General features: G+C 48.9%; 1 protein-coding gene across 4 annotated transcripts in view; it reads left to right on the top strand.

Moving 5' to 3' along the window:
- Nucleotides 1-25,979, top strand: part of ELF5 (E74 like ETS transcription factor 5) — a gene marked incomplete at both ends in the record, with an annotated part of 36,157 nt that extends 10,178 nt beyond the window's left edge. The window contains 7 exons of one of the 4 annotated variants that reach the window (XM_081280593.1): nt 2,828-2,884; nt 7,309-7,433; nt 15,830-16,063; nt 18,905-18,955; nt 23,839-23,907; nt 25,234-25,429; nt 25,883-25,979. In XM_081280593.1, the coding sequence (XP_081136719.1) occupies nt 7,313-7,433; nt 15,830-16,063; nt 18,905-18,955; nt 23,839-23,907; nt 25,234-25,429; nt 25,883-25,979 (768 nt within the window). Of the gene's footprint in view, nt 1-2,827; nt 2,885-7,308; nt 7,434-15,829; nt 16,064-18,904; nt 18,956-23,838; nt 23,908-25,233; nt 25,430-25,882 lie in introns of those variants that run through there. The other 3 variants (XM_081280591.1, XM_081280594.1, XM_081280592.1) reach the window with 3 other exon arrangements.
- Nucleotides 25,980-26,539: the final 560 nt, after the last annotated feature.

The raw sequence follows: 26,539 nt of genomic DNA, 5'->3' as shown, positions 1-26,539 counted from the left end.
AGAAATGGTGGAGAAGGGGGGACTCAGATCAATGTGCCGGGTGAAGGAAGTGTTGGGAGCATAGCAGCTAAGGACGTTACCTTAGATGGCCCTCCCAGCAGCCCAAGAACAGAGGTCATTCCTTGCATTGGCTGATGTCGCTCAGACAGGCTCATTAACTTATTCTGAGTGACACAGCTAGAAAATGGATTCAAATTCTGGGTCCCTCCAAAGCATCTCACTGCAGAACCGGCATCCTTAACCACTACCCCACACTGCCCCACCCTTCCTTCCTATCACACAGGAAAAAGGGCAAATGATATGACATATTAAGGCATAGGATTCGGCCAGCCCCAGGGGAGAGGTGACACAGACAAGCACTAGGGCTGGATTTCTGAGTTTCCCCCTCCAGCTTTGCCCCAAGAATTCCCCAGCACACGCTGGATCTTACGAATCTCCCAGAGGCAAGAATTCTCTGCTTGTTTACCGAATCCCCTGGACCAGGGGGTGAGTGAGCTGGGTACAAAGCAGGATAAAGGTAAACTTTCTGCATGTGAGCACCATCCCCCCCCCTCCAAGGAGCATGTCACACTGTATGTCACCGTCATCAAAGGGGCTGTGCATAAACCTGAAAAACCAAACGAACCTGTCTGTAGGTGTCACTTATATCACAAGGCTACAGGTGCCTTTTTTCCACCGTCTGCTGGTGCCGGGAGCGCCTGCCTTCGCTTGTCTCTGGACCTACAACCGCTGTCCTCACGTAAGCACTTTTCTTTACTCTCTTGGATGAACCTTAAGGGGCATCAGGGCTCAGAGGCTATGCCCAGGACCCGGGTCTGTTTCTCAGTCTCCAGTTCCAGCGCCAGCCCACTGTGACTAGGCGGTCACAGTGCCTCCAGGGAGCTGTTTGACTCAGAGGCCACTGCCTGCCTGAGAGGGACATTTTTCCCTCCCCAGGCTATGGGGCCACCCACCCCCTCTCTCCAGCCCCTGTTCCCCTGGATCACTTGATAGAAATAAGGGGAACTGAGAGTGAATGCTGACAGGGGCTCCACCCTCCACCCTTCCTAAAGCTGTCTGTACACAGACAAAATTTCAGCTTCAGGCTGAGCCCCCCACCCCATACCTGCACTGGGCTCCTCAGATCCCCATTGGCCTGCCCCCCACTCTCCCCCCGCCCCCACTCAGACACAGAGGACTGCCTTGTGACAGTCTGGGGCATTTTTCAGGAATTTTTCTGTACAAAAGAGTTTAAAGGAATCCCACTTCACCCTCTCACACCCGCTTAGAGTCGTATATTTCCAGAAAGGGGAGGGGAAGGTTTTTTTCCACTGTATTCCCTGGGGTATGTGGGTTTCCTGTGTTTCTCCCCCTGCTGGCAGCAACTGGTAGCGCATGCTCCCTCCTGACACAAGCTGGGGACCCGCATCCATCTGCATGAACCTGCTGAGAATTTCATGAACTGGAAAGGAAGGGTGTCGCAGATCATTAGGTAGGACTTCTTCATTTCACAGTTGAGAGAACTGAAGTCCCCAAAGGCTCAGTGATTTAGGAAGACAGCTTTGTGGTTTGGTCTAAAGATCCAGGAAAATGGGTTATTTGCTCATCCGAGTGAAAGCTGGGTTTTGTGGTCTTCGTGTCCTCTGTGAGAGTCTTTCTTCATGAGTCAAGGTGTATTTGACAGGAGTTTCCTGTGCCGTTGTCTTCTTCTCTCTGACATTGCTAGAGTAGCAATTTTTCGGTATGTTGACAGTGGTTGATTTTTCCCGCTGGGACAGGAATGGGTGTAGATATTATGCCAGTCTTCGAGTGAGCATAATATATTAACTCATTTTATTAAATCCTTAGGACAGTCTGAGGATTTCATGTGAAAAATCCTATTTTAAGGGTGAGGGAACAGGAGCTCAGGGATGGTCCTGAATGTTGATATAGCACAGCGGATGAAAAAACAAACCAAGAATTTGAGCAGATGGAGTAGTAGGAAATGGGATCCGTGTCTCCTGCCTTGGGAGTGGCCGAGGTAGAATTAAATCCCCCCCCCACCCCCGCCAATGCAAAACAGGTGGACTTTGCGCTGAAGCCCCACAGCAAACGATATGGCATACCTTCTATGGGTCTACGCTGCACCTTCCAAAAAACAGCTAAAAACGAACAACCAAACTCCCTAAGCAAGTTGAAGAAAAATGAGGAATCACTTGATAAGCCGCCAGCTCGGCTCTCAGGGTGGCTGTGGTTTCTCCCAGAGCAAACACTCCTGTGCCCAACCCACAATCCTTTCACAGCAACTGTTGAAATATCCCACTCAATTTCCCCCCTTCTGAAGGAGGTCTGAAGAGTGGGAAGTTGACTCCGCCTCCCCCACAAGGCTCAGGACCCAGTGGACACTCAGGTGTCCCAGGGGTTTGGGAGGAAGAAAATATTTTTCTTCCCAGCCACACTGCCCAGATGGTCGGATTGGGGAAGGACCTCTCAGCCTCCTTTGGTCTGCGGTTTGCACCTGCATGGCCTTGTTCTATCCGGCGATGTTTTGATACATAAACAGCCAATGTGTAGGTGCTTAATTGGGTAGATTTTTGGTCACATGCCCGGAGCAAAGTTGATGATCCCCGCCAGGGTCAGGAAGGAATTTTCCTCCTCTGGTAAACTGGCCAAGGCTGGGTGGTTTTCTCCTTCGCCTCTCTCTGGAAGGCTGAGCAGAGGTGCCTGGGTGCTGAGGCTATGGGCCCTGCACCTGTTATTGCTGCCTCTGGTCCGCGAGGGGGTGAGAAGCACACAGGCCTGTCCTGACTGGGTGGACCCTCTGTGCGGGCCGTCGGTGTGTAAACTGGCTCCGAGACGGGCTAGGAAGCCACCAGAGGCATCAGGGGACCTCAGCTTGCATACCATCGCTGTCTCACTCCCAAAGGTACCTGAAGCCAGTCTTTCTCATGCCTGATTCTTCCACCTTGTGTTAATTGTGTTTAGTCCTTTTCTACTGATCCGGCAGCTAGAACAGTAACTAATACTGGGGGAAACTGATTCCCACCACAGTGTGTCTGTTTGTGGGCAGTACGTGAGGGTCCAGAGCAGGCGGAGCACCCTGCTACCCCAGAGAAAGACTCCAAGGGTCCTGAGATTCCCAGACTGGGGCAGAAGGTAAAGGGCTTCTCTATTCCTTCCCTAATTATTTCTTGCATTTCAGAAGAAAATAGAGAGAAGGGGGAAGAAGTCATCAGAGGGCTTTTTCAGAGCTATGAATCTAATCTGTGGTTGTACTAGTCAGACTTTACCCCCATTTGGTGAGTAAAGTCCAACCACAGTATCCAAATATAATCAATCCACATCCAGATGCAGGTGGGAGGGTGTGTATACACCCCAAGTTTGGATGTGTTGGCTCAGTCAGGTGGAGGCTACAGACTATCACAAACATGGGGTCAACTGGAAGTCCACCCATCAGTGTCCCCCTTCACTAGTAAGTGAAGAACTAAGGTTTGGAAAAGTGCAAGGGGCAGAATCATGAGTCCAAGTTCAAGGCTCAGTCCAGGATGACAAGCAGCCTCAGAAAGCAAAGCGTTGCTAGACCTACGGGTCAAAGAATTTTCTAGACCTTCCCTTCTTGTTCCATGGGGTCATGAGGTCTACATAACCTAGTGTTTCCTGACCTTCTTTTCACTCCATCCACTAGCCTTTTCTCACCATCACTCCTGGAGAATGGCTAGTCTAACCTCAGGCCTGGGCTTGCATATCACTGGGCCTCAGATGTCCTCACTGAGAAAGGGGCCCCACACCTGCTCCTTCTCACCCAACCCACTCCACTGCCATTAGAAAGTCTATAAGAGCCAAAATGTCCAATTACTGCAAGAACCTTAGAGGGCCTACAGAGAGGAGGTGCTGAACAAAGCAGGCATTATCGCTAAGCTTGCCCACCTGGTACATGCTGGTTAAGAAGCCGAGGTCTTTTGTGCTGAACTGAGACTCAATAGCACCTCCTTCTACTGCAACAGCAAAAAAGAAAGAAGAGAGGGGTGGGGGGTACTTAGCTGCAGTCATAAAAGACATTTTCTTCCGAAATGCAAGAAATAATTATGGAAGGAAAATAGCATGTTGTGCACTTGAGAGAGCCCTTTAAGAAAACTTAATGGGTATAATTTGCCATAGAAGGAATTACCCTAGGGAATCAGATATGGCATGTGCACAGCGCTGGAGAGATTACATATCAAGTCCAGTGGGCTGGACTAGAAAGGGGAAAATCCTTAAAGGAGGTAAATACCCTATTGATCCAAAAATTCCCTAATTTTTCTATGATTAAATTCAACTTACCTAATGACTTTTTCAAAAAAAGAAAGAAAGAAAGAAAGAAAGAAAATACCAAATAACATTTGAAAGCTACTTGTCAGGCATTGACTGGAAAGATCTCACTTGAAGTTGTGGTCAAATTCTGTATTTGGAGGACACCCTGTGGACATTGAGGGCCTGGGGACTGTGTTCTGTTCTCTTGCCTTTGGGATCCTCCTCTCCTTGCTCCAAACTCAATGAAGGTCATGCCAGAGGGCTGCCATCTTTCTCTGCAGTTTTCTGAGCCTTCTGGCCCAAGAGTGAAGGGGCATGTTTTCATCCTTAACCTTCACTTAGAAGAACTTTTCTGAAGTCTAGTCCAAAAAGCAGAAATGACTTTGGATTCCAGGGTCCCTTCCCTCTCATCCTTCTTCACCCTGCCCTCCAACACCCACTCACACTCCACCTTCACTGAGGATATAAAATGGGCCAATCCGTGGGAACATCGAAGTTCAAAACCCTGGCAGCCTTGACTTGTGTTTGATAGGCTCCCCAGGGAGATCCATGGTCATGGTAACCTTCCAGGCCCATGACTCTGTAGAAGAAGGCGTAGAAGAGAAGTCTTCCTACTGGGGTCTGGGGACTCGTGGGTACTGGCCCAGAAAGGGTATCCAAGCTCGGTTCTTCGTTTATGTGCAGAATGCAGGTCTTTGTATGATGCAGGTGGCGACGATGGTGATGATGGTGGTAGATTTGTGAACATCCCCAAGGATTTGGTGGCAGAGTCACACAATCCCAGCCCTTCTTAGTATTGCTATGAAACTGTTTTTAGCAAGGAGGCAGATATGTCAAGAGTCCAAAAACACAGGGCCTCCCACCTTCTTAACTCTCCCCTCTCTTGCTGTATGATCTTGAGAAAGTTATACACATTCCATGGGGCTTCAACCTCCTTCCCTGAAAAGTGGCAGGTGAGAGGAAAGATTAGACAAATGTACTATTTTCCAGTGTTGGTACTCATACCACCAACAAGATGATTCTGGCCAGAGGTTGGCAGACTCATTCTCAAAGATCCAAATAGCAAAGGTTTTAGGATTTGTGGGCCAGTCAACAAAATTAATGATATTATGATAATATAGGTACATATTTTAAAATACAAAATCATTTTTGGCTGTAGGACACACAAAAGTAAGTGGGAGGTTGGATTTGTCCTGCTAGCTATAGTTTGCTAACCTCTGACCTAGGAGGTACATGAATGAGCAATTCCTATTTAAATGCTTGTGTATTATTTTATGTACTTTGAAAGAACACTAACTTTCCATTTATAGTAAGTAAACATTTATGTTAAAACAAAAAGGGAGTGGATTTTTTAAATATTTTAAGTAAATAATGGTGCTTAGAAGTATATAGATGGAGTGAAATTATCATAGTAGCAGATGCCTAAAGTGTGGACTGAAGACATTGGATTAGATGATGGATAAAACCTAACTGTCTTAGAATTCCATCTTTCCTTATCCAAGGACTTGGAATCTAGTCTTTTCCCTGATGTTGACCAGTGCAGTGATCCCGAGCTGCTGTGCCCTATGTAAACATGGAAAGGGACAGTCGCATTAACATTATTTCAAGAATCAGAGAAGTTGAGTGAACACATTTTTTTTTAGAGAGAGAGAAAGTTTTTAATATTTATTTTTCAGTTTTTCGGTGGACACAACATCTTTATTTTATTTTTATGTGGTGCTGAGGATCGAACCTAACGCCCCGTGCATGCCAGGCGAGTGCGTTACCACTTGAGCCACATCCCCAGCCCAACACATTTTCTTTTTAAATCTGCCAAGCATGCATTTTTTCCCCAAACTGAGGGACTATGGGATGCAACACAGAGGTGGTAATGGGAATATGGGAAGCAGTAGAGTTGGGGTTGGCCTGAGCAAGAGCGTTTATAAATGGAGCCGCTGGACCGTTCTCCTCCACCCTCTCCCCAGCCTCCACAGAACGCCTTTCCCTGGAGCTTCCCCCACCATCTGTGCATAGGGACAACTCAGCCATAAGGATCACGAGCTTTTAAAGAGTCAAGCCTGAGCTGCCCCCACAGACTCCAATGCCTGCCAGTTGGCTGATTCTGCCCTTGCTGCCCGGAATCTCAGCACTTCCACCCCTCAGCTCGCACACCCCACTTCCAGGACCTAGCTCAGAGTAGTTATTCTGAGGAGGCCAGGAGTCATGAAGCTAAAATGCTAATGTGCCCAAAGTGCATGGAGCCCAAAGTGCGGTGTTTGTGACAGTGACACATGCTCTTCTCTAAGACCTGGGGGTCAGATGTGCTGCAGAATTCAGAAGCCTTCAGGTCTTAGGTAATGCAGTGCACACACCCCAGAATACAGATTACCTTCAGGGACTCAGACGCCTCCAACACATTCATAACTCTGCAGTGAATCCTAGTCACTACATGGAATAAATAAAACTGTTACTAGTTCTAGGATCATATGACAAATAGTTTTATACACTGTTATATATATGCACATGTGTGTTTATACAAACACACATAAAAATATGTATCACCAATTCAGTGGCGTTTTGCTGGAGAATAAGTGTACCAAATACACATGTGCTCGTGCCCCCCCACACACACACCCACACACTCACACACACTCACACACACTTTCAGTTGTCAAGCTTAAGGATTTCAGAATTTTGGATATGATCCTACATAGCAATTCTTGCACTATACTCAGAAGCATATTGTTAGCCAGCATATGTCAGAGTTCAGAGTGTCAGCCAAGGTCACTAAGAGGCAGGATGGCACAGGGAGAGCCTCCATCCCCAAGTCCCAGCTATGCCACTTTCTAGTTCTGTTTCTTGGGCGATTGTCTCCACCCCTCTCCCTCAGTTTTCTCATCTACAAAATGGGGATAAACAGGATGTGGAGAGGATTAAGCAGCACCACTGTGACCAGCAGTTAGAGGGGTGCCTGGCCAGTGTCATTTTCAAAAACCAAAGGTTGCCCTGCTGGGAGCTCCCACCTGGTGTGGCTTCCAGAGCCCACCCCCGCACCTCCTCACTGCCTCTCTGCCATTGCAGGGTGATGTTGGACTCGGTGACACACAGCACCTTCCTGCCCAACACGTCCTTCTGCGACACCCTGATGTCGTGGACCGATCTGTTCAGCAATGAAGAGTATTATCCTGCCTTTGAGCATCAGACAGGTACGTACACCTGGAGGGGACCGTTTGAGGCAGCTGAGAGGGGCTCCAGAAGGGGGTGCTGGCCTTGGGCAGACTACAATGCTGTGTTGGGGCCTCGAAATGCCAGTGTTTGGGATGGAGGCTGGGGTGGGGAGGCCCAAGTGGAAGGACAGGCAGCCTCTTGCAGAAAGGAAACACTAGAATCCTCACCCGAAACTCTCCCAAGTCCTGTGTGGAATATCAGGTGCTCAGTAAATTTGTGTCCCTCTGCTGTTCCCTGGCCTTCCTCCTCACCCTTCCTCCTCTCTCTCTCAGCCCATTTTTCTCCACCTGAGAAGAAAGCATGAGAACTTGCGCAAATCTCATGCCAGAGGGAGGCCAACTGAGCTTTGCCCCAGAAACTCTCTGAGGGCCTCTGTCCCTGAGTGCTTGGGTGACTGCACATCACAGCAACTCTGGCTGAATGCTGGCCTGGCAGGTGCACACCCCAGGCAGTGATGCAAGCCCTCACCAAGTGTCAGTCCTCAGTGAGGCTTAACCCTGCAAACGCCGGCCTGCTGGAGTCCAACCTGGTGTCCAGAGGCAGTGCCCAGAAGGGGCCAAGCCTCCAAGTCTGCAACACAGTGTCCACCACCACAGGGAAGCCCCCACCTCTGGGACCACAGGCCAGGGCTGCACACACACAATTAGGAACTCACCCACACCATGCAGCCCTATACCCACACCCACCCCGTGCACACACTCACACACACACTCACAAAATCTCTCGCCATCTTCAGAAAGGTCTAGATCGTTGCATTTGGACTTGAATCATTCAGACACATAACACAGTTCTTCTTCAAGCCTAAGAAGTACATGGTTTCCCAGAAACACAGTGAGAAATGTACTCAACCTCCTTCCCCTGAAATTGGGCTAAGAGGTTAAATCTAAAGGGGAAAGTGACAGCTGTCAGGTCCCCATTCCCCCACGTGTCCCACCTAGGCATAAGGCCAGCCCTCATGTCACCCAGACCTGCCATTGCAGGACCTCCCTCCCTGCCTGTTCTCCTGGGTGGCAGCTGGGGTGGCAGCCGGGGGAACAGCCTCAATGACCTGCAGGCACCATGCCCAGGCTCTGGGCTTCACGTTCCGTGGTCATCGAGAGCCGGGTGCTCTCAACGTGAAGTCTGCCTTTGACACTTACTCTCTACCCTCTCATGCCCCAAACCTCCCACCAGCACCATGGGGATCACAAGAGCCTACCTGGTAGGGTGGTGATGAGCCTGAAATGAGTTAATATTTGTGGAGCGTTTGGGCTGTGGTCTGGCACGTGGCCAGCACACATAGTGTTTTTACAAAACGGGGCCTTCATTCCAGTTTGGGATGATGAGAAAGTTCTAGAGCCGGATGGTGCTGATGGTTGTGCATCAATGGGAACTTATTTGATGTCACCAACCTGTACACTTAAAAAGGGTTAAAATGGTAAGTTTCCTGTTATGTATATTTGGCCCCATTTTTTTTTTTACATGAAGAATAAAAAAGGAGTAAGTCACCCATGAAATTGCCAGTGTGGCTTAAATCTGTCCGAGTCTTGGATTCTCAGACACAGCCTTCCCCATGGCGGCCTTTGCATTTCCATGAGTGTAATAGAAGGTAAGGCCAGGTCATGGCTAGGATTCCTTCCAGAAGCTTCTCTGAATCCTGCATCTGGCAATATCACAATCATAGCCTTCTCTTCCCCCCACTCTTAAGAGAATAGAAATTTCCACAAAGGTGTAAGGCCACCGTCAACAAAATATCCTTCAGGAGTGGCCTGGGTTCTAACATTCCCTGCTGCCACTCATGGCTTTTGACAAGTCACTGGGCCCTCTGTATTTCAGAAGCTGACCTCCTAAAGGTCAAAGCTGGGCATGACAGCTCAGTCTGAGTGAACACCTCTCTGAGCTGCCCAGCGCCAGGTGAGCCTCACGGTCTCTGGCTCTCCTCGGGGTCCCCGTGGTGGAAAGAATACCCGGAGGTACATTCTTGTCCTCTTCTGACAAAGACATTGTCACCCAGAGAGGTGATACACTGGTCCAAGTTTCCACAAAAGCTCTTTCTACCAGGGAAGCATCAAGGACAGCACATTTGCCCCTGGGCACCTCTGCAAACTTTCAGTGCTGTCTGGCTCTGAGGCATCTCTTCGAGGTCCTCGCCTGCCTCACAGGGACCTCTGTCTTGAATCAGAGCTTGCGTTGGTGTGGTCCTAATGGCAGCTTCCTGTGCAAGTCTGGCTTCAAGTCCTGGCACTGCTGTTCACCAGCCCCATGTCTTGCAACAAGTTTTTTGAGATATATTTTCCTTTGCTGAAAGAATTATTGCCTCCTAGCCTTGGGAGGAGGGAATGAGATTTCCTGTGTTTAGCAAGGTGACGGCACTTGGTGAGTGCTTGCCGTAGGAGGAACATTTCTTAGCCCCCAGGTAGGTGCAAGGACAGCCAGCCGTCTCTCACCTCTCCTCACCCTTCACATTGGACAAAAGCCACACCGGTCTCCATCACAACCTTCCAAATTTGGAATTTTTGACAGAGTAGGTACATTGAAACCAAAGGGAGGGAAAGCCAGAGAGAAATGATGTTCCCCCTAGATCAATGATGTCTAGGAGAGGACGGGGAGGAAAACACCCCAAATGGCTTCAGCAGATACAGCTGAAACTGTGCCCCGATGTGCTACCCACAAAGGATTCCAACCCGCTCTTTGAAGGGGACTTTCATGCAGCTGCATCACAGGCTGAAAGGGGCACAATCACAAATTGCAAGATTCCCTAGAATTGCATAACTCACCCTGACCTTGAATTTGGCTTTTTCAAAATAAAGAATTATCAATAGTGAAAATGTATTCAAGTTGAGGGGACACGTGCATTTCACATGCATACACTATTTTTTATTTTTATTTTTTTTAGCTTTAGGTGGACACAATATCTTTATATATATATATATATATATATATATATATATATATATAGTGCTGAGGATCAAACCCAGTGTCTCACACATGCTAGGCGAGCGCTCTATCACTGAGCCATAATCCCAGCCCCAACATACACTATTTTTAAAAGATTTTTTTTTCTCCAAGATCCAGGAGTCAGTCCTGTGATGAGTCATTGAGTATTCTAGCCTAGTCCTGACTTCCTAGAGCTCTAACCTAGACCTCCACATCCCAATACCTGTCCCCTGACTGCCAAGGTGGTTATGACTACACCAGGGACCTCCTGGGCTTTGGAATCTCACTTTGTCTGTAGCAGAGGTTTCCAGGCTGGAGCATTTCTAGGGGTTCTCAGTACCTCGGGGCACACCCTAGAAGAGAGCTGGGTGACCATGACAACTGGACTCATGCTCCACCCTCTCCACCCCCAGCCTCCAGCAGTTTCCTCCACTTGACTTCTAAAGACAGTACCGCACAGTAGGTATCGAGGCTTGGCTGCAGGAGTTAGAACACACCTATAGGACCCACTCCTAGCTCTACCCTGAAGGTCACCTGAAGTCTTCCTTTCTTCGTTTGTGACATGTAACCATAGAAGACTTCATAGCATGTGTTGAGTATAACATGAGAAAACACAGGGCTTAGCATGACGGGCATAGGTGAAGCACACAATAAATATGTTAGCTATCATAATCAAATGTGAGATTTTATTTTAAGAAAGAACTTTAAAAAAAAAAAAAAAGTAAAACCACTGAGCCAGAAAATCAGGGAGAGAAGCATTTGGATCCCACACAGGCTTTTCTTAACAAGATTCATGTGCTTGGGTAGAGATGTTTGAGAGCAGATACAAAGGTTAAGAGTCTCAGAACTTCTACATCAAAATCATATAATCAAACACAAAATCATCTGGAAGTCTGGGGCGCCCTGTGGCAGCAGTCATATCCCAGGGGACCCTTGCCTCTGCTTCCTCCTCTACACACCTGAGCCTCTGGGTAGCGTGGCCCGACACCCCCCAGGCTTGGCCCTCTCTGCACCTCCCTAACTCACCTCCACAAGCCCATTGCCCTCGGCAGATCCCAGCTGGCTCTCCTCCTCTTTCCTGCATCCCGTTTCCTACACTGCTCCTGGGCTTTCTTTTTCCCATCTCATGGTCTGAGTCTTTCCAAAGGTTGGGATGGGGAAGCCAAGACAGCCCATTGGATGGGGCTAGCCTGGGCTCTGGGAGTGGTCTAGCCTGGCATCAGAAGGAAATCTGGAAGCAGTTTATCAGGGCGGGTTTTACCTTGTAAAGTCCTTCTTTCAGTGACAAAGCTACAATTGATGTTGCCCCTCCTCGCTGCCCAGTTCACCCACCACCGCTCTTTAGGGCCGCCTGGGGCAAAACACTTTCCCAACTCCCTATGCCAATAAATCATGCTAATTATGGGCTGGAGTTGCCTGGCTCAGGCCTCCTCTGAGGCAGACTGTCTGCCTCCCCCTCACCGAGCCCTCGGCTGGCTTTGTTCTGGTGTCCCTCAGCTAGCCGAGGAAAACCCCCCCTCCCTGTCACGCTGCAAGGGGAGTTGAATAGCAACGGTCCCCTTTCCAGTTCCCAGTGTCCCCACGGGGGGCCACTTCAGGCATGGATGTTACCTGCCGATGCTGTGAGCCCTGGAGAACACCAGCCCCAAGAGCTCAAGTCCTTCAGAATTTAAATACCTCCCAGGATATGTTACCACCATGAGAGTTCCCCCACAATTGCCAAAACTCCCTCTAGCTCCCCAACTGTCCCTCCCTTTGCACCTGGCCCTCAAGGTGTTCTGACCCACTTCTGACTTCAAAGGAGCTGGCACAGCCTGCTACTTAATTGTGGCCTTTGGACACAGGATGCCGGCCAGCCTCAACAGGAGACGCAGCAGGAGGGCTGCAGAGCTCAGTTTCCCCACCAAGTTTAGCTGATGTTTTAGGGTGATAGTTTCATTAAGGAAAACTCTAGGCATTTTAAAATACATTTGCTTAAAGGTGATAGATGTGCGGATGTACAAATTCATCCTTTACCTTCCCTGAATTCTTTTCTTCCAAGAAGCAGAAGGGTCTTCTTTATGTCATTCGCTGGGGTTGGAAATACTGGCATCACCATCTCTCCATCCGCTTTCTGATTTTTCAAATCTAGAATAGACAGACAGACAGACAGATATTTCTCCTTCTTGACCCAAATCTTATTTTAGTCAGTCTTTGAGGTAGGCACTACCCTTGGTGGCGTGGGCCCAGGGTCCCTTACTGACCACACCGTGACCTTAGGGGGGATACAGAATCTCAGTCTCCTCATCTGGAACAGGAGGTGATAATCACTGGTTATCCTGTTACACCAGCTGTGGTCTGGGTCGGGCTCTCTGCACCCCCAATTCAGGGTGGGCAGAGTCCAAGGTCTAGGGAGGGAGGTGCTGTGAGTCCTCTGAGCACTTCTGAGAAGGATGCTGTAGGGGAGGGGAAGAGTGGGGATTATGCTAGAGATGGCAGAAGGGGACGAGAAGCACCTGTGGAAAGGCTGGGCCATGGAGCAACCTGAAGGAGGGGACGGGCTGTGACAGGGAACGCGGGGTGACAGGGAACGCAGGGTGACAGGGAACGTGGGGTGACAGGGAACGCAGGGTGACAGGGAACGCAGGGTGGCAGGGGTGGTTAGGGAGGGCCTTCTCACCTCCCTCACACCACCACCAAAAACACCCCTGGGTGTTGGCCCTGTGGCCCTCCTTCATGTCCCTGAGGACAGCCACCTTCCTCTCAGCTCTGGGCTGTGGGAGGCTGTGCTGACGAGGAGCCAGCCACTCTTGGCTCTGGCCCCCAGCTGTCCGCCAGGGCCCAAGCTGCACACAAAGCCTGCTCTGTGGCTGAGCCTGCCTCCCAGAGCAGCCGAGAACAGGGAGCCAGGCCAGCAACACCTGCCTGGTGTCAGCATCCACCCCCACCCGGGCACTTCTCCGAATCCTTGAGGCCCTCTTGGCTTCCAGAAACAATATGGTCCCCTTGGAGTGCCAAAGAAAATAGCAAGGTGGTAGAAGTGGAGAAGGGAAGAGAAGAGCGATTCGGTGGAACCTTCCCATGAGCAGAAAAGTAGGCTGTGGCCTCCCACGGTCACACACCGATAGCCATCTCAGCCAGCAGGGCCCAGCGGGACCAGCGTCTGAAGAATGTCAAGGCTCATAAACATCTCTCATCAGGAAACCAGGAATGTCCAAAGGCCCCTCAGATTTACTCAAGCCAGAAATCAGTAGATGAAGGCACAGAACTGACTTGGGCTTGGCCCCTGTTAGCCCAGGAGCACCTGCATGCGTGTGGTAACCGCCATGTGCCTGACAGGCCGGCCCCGGCCAGCAGCCAGGGAGCAAGAGCAGGGGAGGGGGGACTCTCGGCCCTGCTGGCCACCTCACGCTTCTCACCCACCAGGTAGAAGCAATGACATCAGCCTTCACCAGCCTGGAGGAATATTGACTCCTTCATTGACACGCGTGTGAAATTCTGGTTAAAATTTTTAAATAAATCAAAACAAATCTACTGCCCCTCAAACTACTTCATGATGAGAAAAGAAGTTTCTGGAAGGACTTTGAATTTTAGGGAGAGCCTCAGTTTCCACCTCTGTGAAACAGCCCCATCTCACCTACTTGGTAGGGTTATTGGGAGAATTTGAGAGACTTGAGATGATGTCACCAAGGACATGTGGCACCTTTGTGACGTGCAGTGGGTGCTTGGTAAGCAGTAGCCCCTGGAAGGTCAGGGAGACCATTCCCTCACTGGTTCAGAAGTGCCACAGCTGTGTTGGGGACAGTGGCAGTGAATGTAGGATTGAAAGTGGAAATAGCAATAGCACTAATTTGCTGTGGAGTCTAACTCAAGGGACCCTTCCTGTCATCCACACAGCCTGAACCAGCCACCTCCACTGTCCTCTGCTCTCTGCCTTCCCCCTTAGCCATCTCCTGCTCTCTAGCTCTGTCTGCCTCTCTGTCCATTTTCTGTCTCTTCTCTGTGCCGACCCTCTGAGGACCAGTATGATTGGATGGGAAGGGCAGAGAGTGACTTCCAAGTTCAGACTGGGATTCAGATCCCAGCTTTGCCACACGCTGGCCAGGGCATCTTAGGACATTTCTCATTGACCCTGAAGTTCCTCATCTGTGGCCTCCTAGGAGACAGGGACTAAACCTGCCTTAGCTACCACTTTTCCTAACACAGATTTTGTTGCATCACATAAAGTAGGGGCACAATGATAAAGTTAAGAATAGTATCGAAATCATCCAGGCTCTGTCCTAAGTACTTTTAAATATATTAACCCATCCAATCTGCAAAACAATCCTATAATATAGGTGCTATAATTATCCCATTTCACCAATGAAGAAACTGAAGCTGTAATTTATTGAATGGATGGATGGGAAGATGGATGGATGGATGGATGGATGGATGAATGGATGGATGGATGGATAATACCGTAAGATTACAGGAATTATTTACATCAAAGTTAGACCTAATATCTGATACCTCACCTCTTACCCCTGTCTGCCACTCTCCATTTTTCCTTGGGACACTAGGACAGGGATGCTGAATTTCTAGTTTCTGCCTTTGTGCCAGGTACTGCCATTTCCCAGTCTCCCAGACAAGATGGCACCCACAATTGTCTGGGTGTATATGCAGCTTATTTGGAGGAGTGAGGGGCTCTGATCTCAGAATAGAAAATTCTCAAAATACCACCAAAAAACACAAGAACATCAACAACAAATTCTCCCATGTCCTGCTTCCTCTAGAGACACTAGCTATCATGGTCCAAACTCTGTTAGACTCTAGGCAATGTCTAAACATCCCAAGCCCTTAGCAGGAGATGGCCAGAGACTGTACCAGCAGGTAGCCGACATGGACTGCCCGTCCATAAGAACTGAAAGAATCAATCCAGCTTCAATGGATTGATGTGTTCAAATGGTTCAAATGTGTCTGGCACACAGTAGGTGTTTAACAACTGTTGAATTGATTGCTCATGGTCTCTTCACCAGTCTACATACATTAATCTCAAACACCATTACTGTCCTGTGAGTCAATCATATTGTCCTCATTTTACAGAGAAGGAGACAGACACTTATATGGCTACAGACTTTGCCCAAGTGAAAAGCAGCCAAATCAGGATCTGAACCCAGGCCTCTTGGGCTCCTGAGTTTGCCCTCTTGATACCATATTGTGTGAAACCAAATAGCTGAGGAGCATCTTGGTTTTCCTCCTTCATTGGATCCCTCTTTCTAAATACCAGAATGAGGTCTGGTTATCTTCCTTCTCTGTCCCTAAAGTCCATCTGCAGGACTCAGTCCCTCTGGTTTTCTCTGCGAGGTAGGAGGTGGCCTGGGACCCTGCAGGACACCACAAGGCTGGAAGACCTTTCACCCCACTGAGTGAGGGAAATGGGGATGTTACAACTGGGGGCCTTGGAGATCCTTGTCCCTCACTTCTCTCTCCTCTGGTGCAGCCTGTGACTCCTACTGGACATCAGTCCCCCCTGAATACTGGACTAAGCGCCACGTCTGGGAATGGCTCCAATTCTGCTGTGACCAGTACAAGTTGGACGCCAACTGCATCTCCTTCTGCCACTTCAACGTCAGTGGCCTGCAGCTGTGCAGCATGACACAGGAGGAGTTTGTGGAGGCCGCTGGCATCTGTGGGGAGTACCTGTACTTCATCCTCCAGAACATCCGCACACAAGGTCAGGTCAGGGTCAGAGTGCTTGGGGTGGGACCAGATGCCCTCTAGGGTCCTTCCCTTCCATGGGCCTTGCAATGCAAAAGTTAGCTGGAACTCTCACAGAAAACCTCTCAATAACTAGAAGCTCCGTTTGGGAATTTTAAGTAAAAGGGAGTAAGTTAGAAGAAAGCAAGTCGAGCATATTTTTAGAAAGAAAAGCTAAAAACGCATTGCAGGATTGCCCAGGAATCAGACCAATGTTCATGAAGATGTAAAACTACTTGGGGTAGACAAAAAGATATTTCTGCTTTATCTCACATTAGTCATAAGGGGAAAATATCAAATAGACCCTTTTCTGTTTGAAGAGGAATCCAAATATTTGGCATTTCATTTTTATCACCTTTCTAGTGGTCATGCACTGAATGGCCAGAAGGTGGCGCCATTAATACTATTTGACTTGAACACCCTTTGAGAGCAGGATGTTGCTGAGAACTTTTTTTTCAAACGTGAAAGGTTTTTTGAAAACATCTAATTCTGTGTAGCAATGTCATAGATAATGGAACTGTTGTCCTGAGTAGTTAAGTGACCTCCCCAAAGTCGCACAGCAAACATGGCTGATTCACTGCACAGCCTTGATCTCCAGTCTCTTTACTGGGAGGATGATACACACCTCCACGGGCTTCCTGAGAGGATTTAGTGAAATATCACCTGCCACAGCATAGGAGGAAGCCAATGCAGGAGATGGAGCTATCTTCACCATCTTTCATATCACCAAGAGGTAGACATTTTAACAGCAAAGGAAAACCATCTCAGCTCAATTTTAACAAAGCTCCTTCTATGATATTGGCACCTTCTCTTAGAAAGGCTACATCAGGAGGCACAGGAGGAAGGAAGGCCCCGTCTCTGGAGATAATTAAACAGTCAATCCCCTATTTGAAGGAGGTGCTTTGTCAAGGATTCCTATTTCTACAGAAAGACCACAGCAGACCTTCCAGCTCGGATTCTTTGATCTTTATTTGCTCCTCTCCAATGCAAGGGCAAGAGGGCAGGAAAGCCAAGGAGGGCCCACTGGACCCTTGTGAGCCTGTGCCCTGAGCGGGGACAGTGGCCTGTATTAGAGTATGCATTCCCTGACAGGGGACAAGCATCTGTGGGAGAAGTTGTTCGGGGCTCCACTCAGGATCTCCTGAGGGAACTGCCTTGCATGAGAATCCCAGGACCATGGAGAGGAGCATACTTCATCCTGGGAGAAGCAGCATCCTGGCACTGCCAGTTTGGCCAAATGCCAAGTGTGTCCAGGCACCAAACAGTCCCTGGGCTGGGGCCACCTATCATTAACACCTCCTATCTCTGGCAATTGTTGTATCCAAAAATACCTATTCCTGGTCCCATTAGCTCAGGGATCTGGGCGAGATGGATGAACTAAAAGCTGATTGCTTTTTAATAAGTCATTGGTGGCTTATTTTTTTCTAAGGGACCCATGGTGACATGTAAGGCATTCTCCAGGCCAGGAGGGCTTCTCATGGAGCACTAGAAGTCGATTATACCAACCTGCTCCTTTCTGAAGTCCCTCCTTCAGTGTTTCTCCAGAAGGTCTGTGTACATGTGTACTGTGACCAAAGTTTACACAGTCCCAATTTGCCCAGGACATTGTTCTCATCTGTTGTCCTGAAATAATTATTATTAGTGATGCCTTTCATTCTCAAAAGAATTTCCATTTGGACAATAAATTTGAGGTCATTATTTAGTTTATGCTTTGTGTTACCACTATAAATTAGGGAATAGAACAGAAGAGGGAGTTTGGGACAGGAGAGGAGCTAGAAGGGGGGTCTAGGGCCCAGAGAACCACAGTAGGATTTAAGGACCCAGAACCATGAGGGTGTGGTCACTGGAAGGAGAGGTCAGTGGAAAAGATGGAAGTCAAGAAAGCAAGTTGAGCATATTTTTAGAAAGAAAAGAAAAGCTTAAAAACACATTGCAAGGACTGCCCAGGAACCAGACCAATAACAACCACATAATGCAGGATGTTCATGAAGACGTGTGGGAGAGAATGAGTCCTGTCCATCCCCCATGCTATTCTGGTCTGTGCTTTGGGTGGAGTCATCTGAGGGGCCATGGCTAACCAAAAAAAAATGAGGACACGACACCAGGAAAGAACAACCACACACGTGCCCTGTTCCCATCTCCTCCATGAATAGAAAACAGAGTCAGGAAACGTCAGTCCTCCTGTTGGGCACCATCTTGAAAACGTGATCTGAAACTCCCAACTCAAGCCCAGCCCACCCCAGGCTGCAGAGTAGGGAAGCAAGGCCCTGGTCTTCCAAATCCTGGGTAAACTTGGCACTCAGGTAGGGTAAACTTGGCCTCTTTTGCCCATGCTCCCCTTTGATCACCACTTAACGCACATTTTAATCTCAGGGGATTATAATACCGCATCAGAGATCATAGACACAGAACCCAAGGGGAGCTGAGTGGGTGCTTTGTTTCAGGTCACCATTGACAACAACCAGTGACCCTAGACAGCACCTGACTGGCAAAGCCACACGGGGTTCAGTGGTCCAGACCGCTCAGAGTCCAGCCCTCTGAGTCTCCAGCTCGGCTCCCTCCCAGTGCCCATTCAGAAGATCCACAGAGCCTGCTGGGACGCCTGGCTCTAGTTGCTCCTTCCAAGTGACCCTTGAGAAAGGAGATTGTTACCTCTGAGAGGTGGCTTCAGGGTGTTCTATAAAGACCAGATGGTCCCGGAGCTTCCTTCTGAAATACATCACCCTCCGAGGGAGCTGTTGCTCCCCTCCCCCAACACGTCCTCTCCTGCAAACCTGGACTGAATGGTATGGTTTCTGTGCTTCTGTTTCTTTCCCAGGTTACTCCTTTTTCAATGACACTGAAGAGACCAAGGCCACCATCAAAGACTGTAAGTAATCAAGCTCAAGCTGCCCAGGGCTCTGCCATGGCTGGGTGGGGGGCATGTGGGCTTGATGGGGCTAGAAGGTTGGTGACTGAAACAAGCCAAGACCTGGAGAAGAGAGTGGGAGGGCTTGGCAGGGAGAGCGAGGATGTGGCTCTTGGGGCCTCGGCTCAAGTCTGTGGAGTATCCATCCTCCCTGAGACTTTGTCTCCTTGTCTAAGAATGTCAGGACCCTGTGGGGTTGTGGTGAGTTCGACAAAAGTGCCTGGTATGTGCCAGCAGTGTGGATGCTCCAAAAACTGGTATCCATTAGCTGTCATTAGAGGCCTCGTGTCAACACCATTTCAAAACAACCTGAGCTCACCAAGTAGGTTGAATTCCTAATTATGAGATAATGAAGGATCTCAGATGGGCTCACTCATCCTGAAGATTAGCCCTCCCCGTTTCACTTTTTCAGACAGAGAAGGTTCTGGAAAGGGCACTTTTGGAGCTTCCATATTCTAAAGATGATGATGATCATTGCTATGAGTTATTAAGTCTCACACACAAAGGCTGTGGCCCAGGGACCTGGAGGAGAGGTGGTTCTGAGGAAACTCCTTCTCTGGGTGGACTCCAGCTCAGTCACCTGCAAAGAGGGCCAAACACCTGTGACTTCCAAGGCCCCTGAGAGGTGTGAGCCAGCGGGGTAACACACAGGGACCATTTCTTATGATTTATTTCTTCTTTCTCTAAGGTCCCTATCAGTTTGTTTAACTCCTGGTTAACAAGAATTTAGGGTAATTTTGTTGGTTGGTTCTTGGAGCTCTATCGCAAGAATGACCAAATTCAGGAGCTGTGCTGTGGCTTCAGCAGCCCTCCCCCTCCTCACTCTGCTCCACAGAACCTGCTCCCCCCCCCCAGGAGAGAGGAAAGAAAAGATTACCGGGAATAAATGGCAAGTGCAGAGGCCCCGAGGTAGGAAGAATCCTGATCCCTGAGAAACAACCCAAGAAGACCAGGGGTCTCACATTAACTTGTCCAGTCTGGTAGTCACTCACCACCTATGGCTATTTAAATTAATTAAAACTAAATAATATTAAAATTCAGCTCCTTAGTAGCACTAGCCATATTTTAAGTGCTCAGTAGCCACAGGTGGCCGCCATATTGGATGGCTCAGATTTTACCATCACGGGGTTCTCTCCGACAGTGTTGGTAAAGCATTGAGCCTCACCAGCACCAGCAACAGGAAGGAAAAGACCTGAGGCGGAGAGTAGGACAGGGCACATTTATGGGAAGCAGAATTTGGTTCAATCTGAGCAGGTGGGCAAGCTGCTGAAGGGTTATAAGCATGGAAATGGTAAGATCCCACCTGCATTTTAAGATCCCTCAGCTACTGTGTCTGGGGCAGAAAAGAGTATGGCCAGGAGGCCTCAGTCCAGGACATAAATGGTGATGGCCCAGACCAGTGATGGGGAAGAGATGGAGAGATGTTTCTGAAGGTAGAAGTGGTAGGCCGAGGGCTGGTGGTTAACATCTCTGGAGCGCACACTCATGGAGACAAGTCCTCCTCTCCTGGCAGCTGCCTTCAGCTCTGCCTAGTCTGCTCCCGTCAGTAGACATGATTTCTAGACTGACTCAGGGTTAAGGCATCAGATGAGCCCACCAGAACACCAGCTTCACAGTCTCGCCATGGCCCAGACACCAAAGCCTTCCCAGGGACCCCTGAGGCCTAGGTCTGCACTTCCGCAGCCCTGAAGACCATGCTCCCACAAAACAGAAGCCCTAAGGTATAGTTTGAAGAGTACAAGATAAGTATAAAGGCAGCACCCTGGTAGCTTATACAGTGAGCCCATTCCAGAAATTCAGGACATACGGCCACAGAACCTATAGCCCAGGTGGCATTTCATGGTCTCTCACACCCCAGAAATGAGAGGCTGCCTTTCAATGTTGATGTGCCAACCAGAGACCAACTCAGTACCCACCAAAGGTGCAACGGCCCAGCAAGCTATGAAACCATCAGGACTGGCCAAAGCGAAGCCCCCAGCCCCTCTTGGCTTTATCTTTTCTCTCCACCTGACCCCACCCACTCATGCTGCCTAAACACCCCTGGGGGCTCCATGCACCCAGGAACAAGTCCTGCAGTCCCAGGTCCCTGCTGGTACCTCCTTGCTCTGATCCTCAGAGCATCCCCACATCATCCCAGCATGCAGTTCAGACCTCATGGCTGGACTGTTAGGACCATAGCATGGGATGGGCTCGATCTGGAAACCCTACCCCATGCCTCAGAACCCCAGCCCAGCTCCTGGAGAACACTTGACTATGGTTTCAGTCAACAAATGAGAGTAAACCCTACAGCCACATTTTACATTTCCAGTCTCAAGGTCCCCAAGCCTCTCCAACTCACAGTCAGCTGAGAACCCCGGGCCATGCCTCCACTCACCCCACACCAGGGACACAGCTAAGATTAACCAGCTGCGAGGCAGAGAGACCTGCACCCCCAAACACCACTGGCATTTGCAGAGAAATCTAGAGGGTTCGGGTGCCACTGAAGACGCACCAGCAGGGCTTGATGTGAGAACCTACCTCAATGTTGACACCACAGTAATGACGTCAGCCCCTCTGCCCTTGCCACCACCACCACTGTCACCAAGCGCCGGTCTCTTTGCTTCAATGTGCCCCTTCCAATGTGTCAGCCAACTGAGGTGAAATCATACAAGTTAGAAGGGTGACTTTTCCCTTCTCTTCTTGCCATTCTCAATGAAAGCTTATTTTCTATTCATGATTTATGATTCACCTTTGCCTATCTTTATGGCTCCATTTGTTTTCTTTCTCTCTAAAAGTTGAAGTCAAAACAAAAGATAGGTCTGGGGATAGGAATAGACAGACATCGCAAGGGTCCCTGAGATGGAGTGAGAGTTAGGCAATCGCCCATGCTCAACAAATCCTAGTGGGTAGTTTGTCATTCGATCTACTGAACCCCTACCATGAAAGATGTGATAAAGGAGGAGTCGTGAGCACCAGCTCTGGAATTCTCTGGGTTTGCATCTTGGCTTCACCATCTGGAGAAAATTCTTAAGACTCTGGGTTTCTAATGCCTTCTCAATAAAATGAAAATCACAATAATATCGCACAGGGTGGTTGCCGGACCCAGTGAGATGCCATTTGGGAAGCACTTAACTGGATTTAGCATTGAGTACATGATCCCTACATATCAGCTGTTAAAGGAGACAGGAGGAGATGGGTTTTTATAGTGGTGTGGAACCATTGCGGGATACCAGGGGACTCACAGGTGCTGAGGACTCAGGCAGGATCTAACCCTGAGGGTAAGTTCAGGGAAGGCTTCCTGAAGAGCTGGGAACTTAATCCAGCTGGGTAAAGGTGCAGAGTAGGGAGCCCATGCAAAGGCCCTGAGGTAGAAGAAAGCCACACCCCGTTGGGACCATCTGTCCCAAGAGAAGGGAAAAATTGGGGGAGAAGAAAGAGATAAAGTTGAAGACCTGAGTGGTATCAGCTGTGAGAGGCCTTGGTGACAGCCCTCATCCTGGGGACAACAGGGAACCCCTGCAGGACATTGCATTAGTGAGTGACATGACTCTGTCCCTGAGACAAGTCACCCTGGGCAACAGTGTGTGCACAGACACCATGCTTCCCTTCTTCCTCCTTCAGTGCAGCATATTACTGGACCACACAGTAGGTACAGTTAGGAGGGTGGAGCATAGAGGCTGCTCAGTGACACAGAGCATGACTATATATACCCAGCAGTGTGCCGGGTGCTGATGGGATACATCTGGAAAGACGAATCTCTGCCCCACAGTGGGCACAGACAGACAGTGACCTCCATGAATAAATGCATCAAATAATATACTCAGGTGGTTAATAAAGGGAAGCAGTTCTGGAACGCTGCATGGGGTACCTGCATGTGACTGCAACATGGGGAGTCAGAGAAGGGCCCCTGGGAAGGTGATTTTGAGCCAAGATTGTGTGAACCTACAGATATCCAAGGAAAGAGCACTCCAGGCATGGGGAAGAGCAGGCCCTGGGGTGGAATGTGTCTACAGGTTTGAGAAGGAGTCAGAGGTGAGAGTGAGTAGAGCAAAGAGAGCTGGAGAAGCAGGAGAGGATACGGGACAGGAGAGACCAGACCTGGTGCTGCCATTCACTACGGTGGGACGGTGTGTGTCCAGGTGTCTCCGACTGTCACTCACAGCATAGATTATACATAATGTAACCCAATGTCGACACTTCGCTTCCTCCCTTCCTAAGCGCCCGTCTCTTTGCTTCAATGTGCCCTTCCAATGTGTCCTCCACAGAGAGCCAGAGGGATCTTCTTAAAATGTGGACCTCCGCTTTCCACTTTGGTATAAAATCCCAAACCTCCCTGTGGCCTCCAAGCAAGTCCCCGCATGGCCTGCTGGCCACCTGCTACCCCGGCACCGTCACTCCCACCCTCCCTGGCACAGGGCACCCAGCTTCCGCCACACTGGCTCTTCACCCACTGCTCCCTCCACCGGGCCTCCTCCACCTGCTCCTGCTGCTCCTGCTTATTAGCATACATTTAGTCTCCTTCTCATGACGTGGGTGCACCCCGGCCTCGCCTCTCACTACATTTAAAGCATCAGGCAATCCGTCTGCTTTGCCTGGTCAAGGAGTCCTTCCATCCACACGAGTGGACACCTTGCCTGCTCTGTTCACTCTTGTATTCCAGCACTGAGCCCAGAACCCCCAGTGTGGCAGGTCCCCGGGATCCAGCGCGGAACACTGTTCAAAGGCATCTGCTTTGCATTTGGTCTCTTTGTCCCTTACCTGGGCTGAGTGCCCTCAGACGGTTGGTGAGCATCTGCTCCTGGGTGTGATCCAAGGGCTCAGCGCTGCCTCTGTCCTTCCCACTGTGACAAGTCCTTCTCTTTCAGATGCAGATTCCAACTGCTTGAAAACAAGTGGCATCAAAAGCCAAGAGTCTCACAGTCACAGTCGAACAAGTAAGTACAAAGACCTGGGTTTCCATTTCTAACATCCTCAGACCATCCCCGAGGCCATGCCATGGGGTCTGCCTGAATGAGCTCTGAAACTGAACTTCTGAGTGGGACCAGTTACTCCCCAAGGAAGGCAGAGCCATGGCTGATGGCTTTCGTTCATGTCAGAATCAGGGCTGTCTCTTCTCCCTTGGAAAAGCAATTGAAGTGAGGAAGCAAGGACAGTTTCTAACCAGTATTCCTGAATGAGGATTTTGTTTTCCGGGTCACCCTCGGGCTTCTCTTGGAAGTACTCAGGGGAAGTACTCCCAGCGTAAGAGAGCCACCCAGCGGTCCTGGAGGCTGAGGCAGAAATTGCAAGTTCAGCGCCAACCTCAGCAACTCAGCAAGGAAGGCCCTCAGCAACTTAGTGAGACCCTGTCTCTAAATAAAATATAAAAAGTGCTGGGGATGTGACTCAGCAGTGAAGCGCCCCTGGGTTCAATCCCTGGTATGAAAAAAAAGGGGGGAGGGTGAGAGGGAGAGAGCCACCCATGCAGAGTCAGGCAGTCATTCCCTGGGAGGTGTGGTCCCAACCACTTACTGTGAATTGAGTCATTACATCGTCTCACCTATGGATGAGACATGGATGCTCTTATTCCACTTTACAGATAAGGTAAGTAGACAAATGGCAGTTACAGAACTTGGAGGGGGGCATCTTCAGGACCCAAACCCAAGTGCCCAGTCTCAACTGCACTACCATGGGACAAGAGAAGTGCCAACTTTTTGTGAACAACAAAATTGCAGGTTTCTGCAGGCGACAGAATCATAGCACAACCACACCGTCTGCCAGAAAGAAGACCGGTGGTTTCATTCCATGAGAGTAGAACATCTGTGAGCCACAGCGCTGCCGGTCAATGTAAATTTGATGTCTCTCTGTATTTTGCTTCTGCTTAATTGGAAGACAGATGTTTCACAGTTCAGGAAGGTTTCAAATACAGCATTCATTCATTCCATGAGAAATTTCCCCAGAAAGCAGCAACTCTCAGGGGTTATTGAGAAGTTGTACAATTCTTCCTTTAATTTTTTTTTAATCATCTTTAATTGGGCACAGCGGCTCACAGCTGTAATCCCAGCAACTCAGGAGGCTGAGGCTGGAAGTTGGGAAGTTGGAGACCAGCCTCAGCAACTTAGCAAGGCCCTAAGCAACTTATCAAGACCCTGCCTCAAAATGAAAAATAAAAAGGGCTGGGAATGCAGCTCAGTGGCAAAGCATCCCTGTGTGGTTCAAAAAAAAAAAAAAAAAAAAAGCTAACTTTTTTAAGTAACTGACTTTCTTCTCCTTCCCAAAAGGCCTCCAAAGTTCTCATCTCTGGGAATTTGTGCGAGACTTGCTGCTATCTCCTGAAGAAAACTGTGGCATTCTGGAATGGGAAGACAGGGAACAAGGTATTTTTCGGGTTGTTAAATCAGAAGCCCTGGCAAAGATGTGGGGACAAAGGAAGAAAAATGACAGAATGACATACGAAAAGTTGAGCAGAGCTCTAAGGTAAGTTAATAGCATCAAATGCCACTGAGCCTTCAAAGACCAGTTATATAAAATGGCTGGCCATAGAAAATTGCCCTGTGTTTTTGCAGCTTTTATTTGATAATGGAAAGGTCATGAGACAAAACTCAGGTTCTTAGTTGCAGGTGGGATTGTGGTTTGTAAATTGACCTGCTGTCCTCCTCGTTCTTGGCAGAGTTCCCTGGGGATCACTCTGAATCCAGGCCATCACACACACACACACACACACACACACACGCACACAATGTTTTGAACCAAGTATGGTAAACGATGTCTGGGAAAGGTTTAAGTGTAAGCTGATAACAGGGTGTGAAAATACCAGAGTAACCGAAGACCAGCCTGTCACCGGAGAGGAATGAGGAGAGCGAGTGGATGTCCTGTTGTTTTCCTGGGGTACAAACCCTCTCTGGGTTTCTCTTGTGCTTCCTTTCACAGATACTACTATAAAACAGGGATTTTGGAGCGGGTTGACCGAAGGTTAGTGTACAAATTTGGAAAAAATGCACACGGATGGCAAGAAGACAAACTATGATCTGCTCCGGGCATTAAGCTCATCAGATGGATTTCTCTTTTGAAACAATCAAGATTGCAATAGACATTTGAAAGTCTTTTTTTTTTTTCTTTTTTAACCTGCAAATGTGCTGATGAAATTTCTCCACATCTCAGCTTACCCACTTGGGGTGTTGGCAGGAAGGGACGATGCCCTTTGGCGGTACCTTGTTCAAACACTATTTCCCTAATCAAGTGTCACAGAACCACAATAGCTAATGTCATTGGTGCTGCTCAGAGAGAAGGATCTAATTCTGCCATTTGAGACACACCCAATACTTTCATTCCAAAGCTTCCCGTGGTCTCCGGTGGTTAACTGTAGCATCTCACAAAGGAAAAAAAAAATGAAATCATGTTTAGTTCTTTAGCTTATAGTAGGAGAGAATGAGCTGTAAGACATACGTACTTTAGATTTTAAATCATTAAAGTCCAATTCTGCAGAAAAGTATCTGAACAAAAGAGTTAACCCATTAAGCTGGAACATAATTGGATTTAGCATAGGTTAGTCATAAATTTCTTAACCAGAGATCTTCTTGACCATTC

Source organism: Spermophilus citellus (genome assembly GCF_964194105.1).
Source record: "Spermophilus citellus genome assembly, chromosome: 2".
NCBI classification, from domain to species: domain Eukaryota; kingdom Metazoa; phylum Chordata; class Mammalia; order Rodentia; family Sciuridae; genus Spermophilus; species Spermophilus citellus.
Note: the sequence above shows the minus strand (reverse complement) of the source record. Positions and strands in the feature narration are given on the sequence as shown.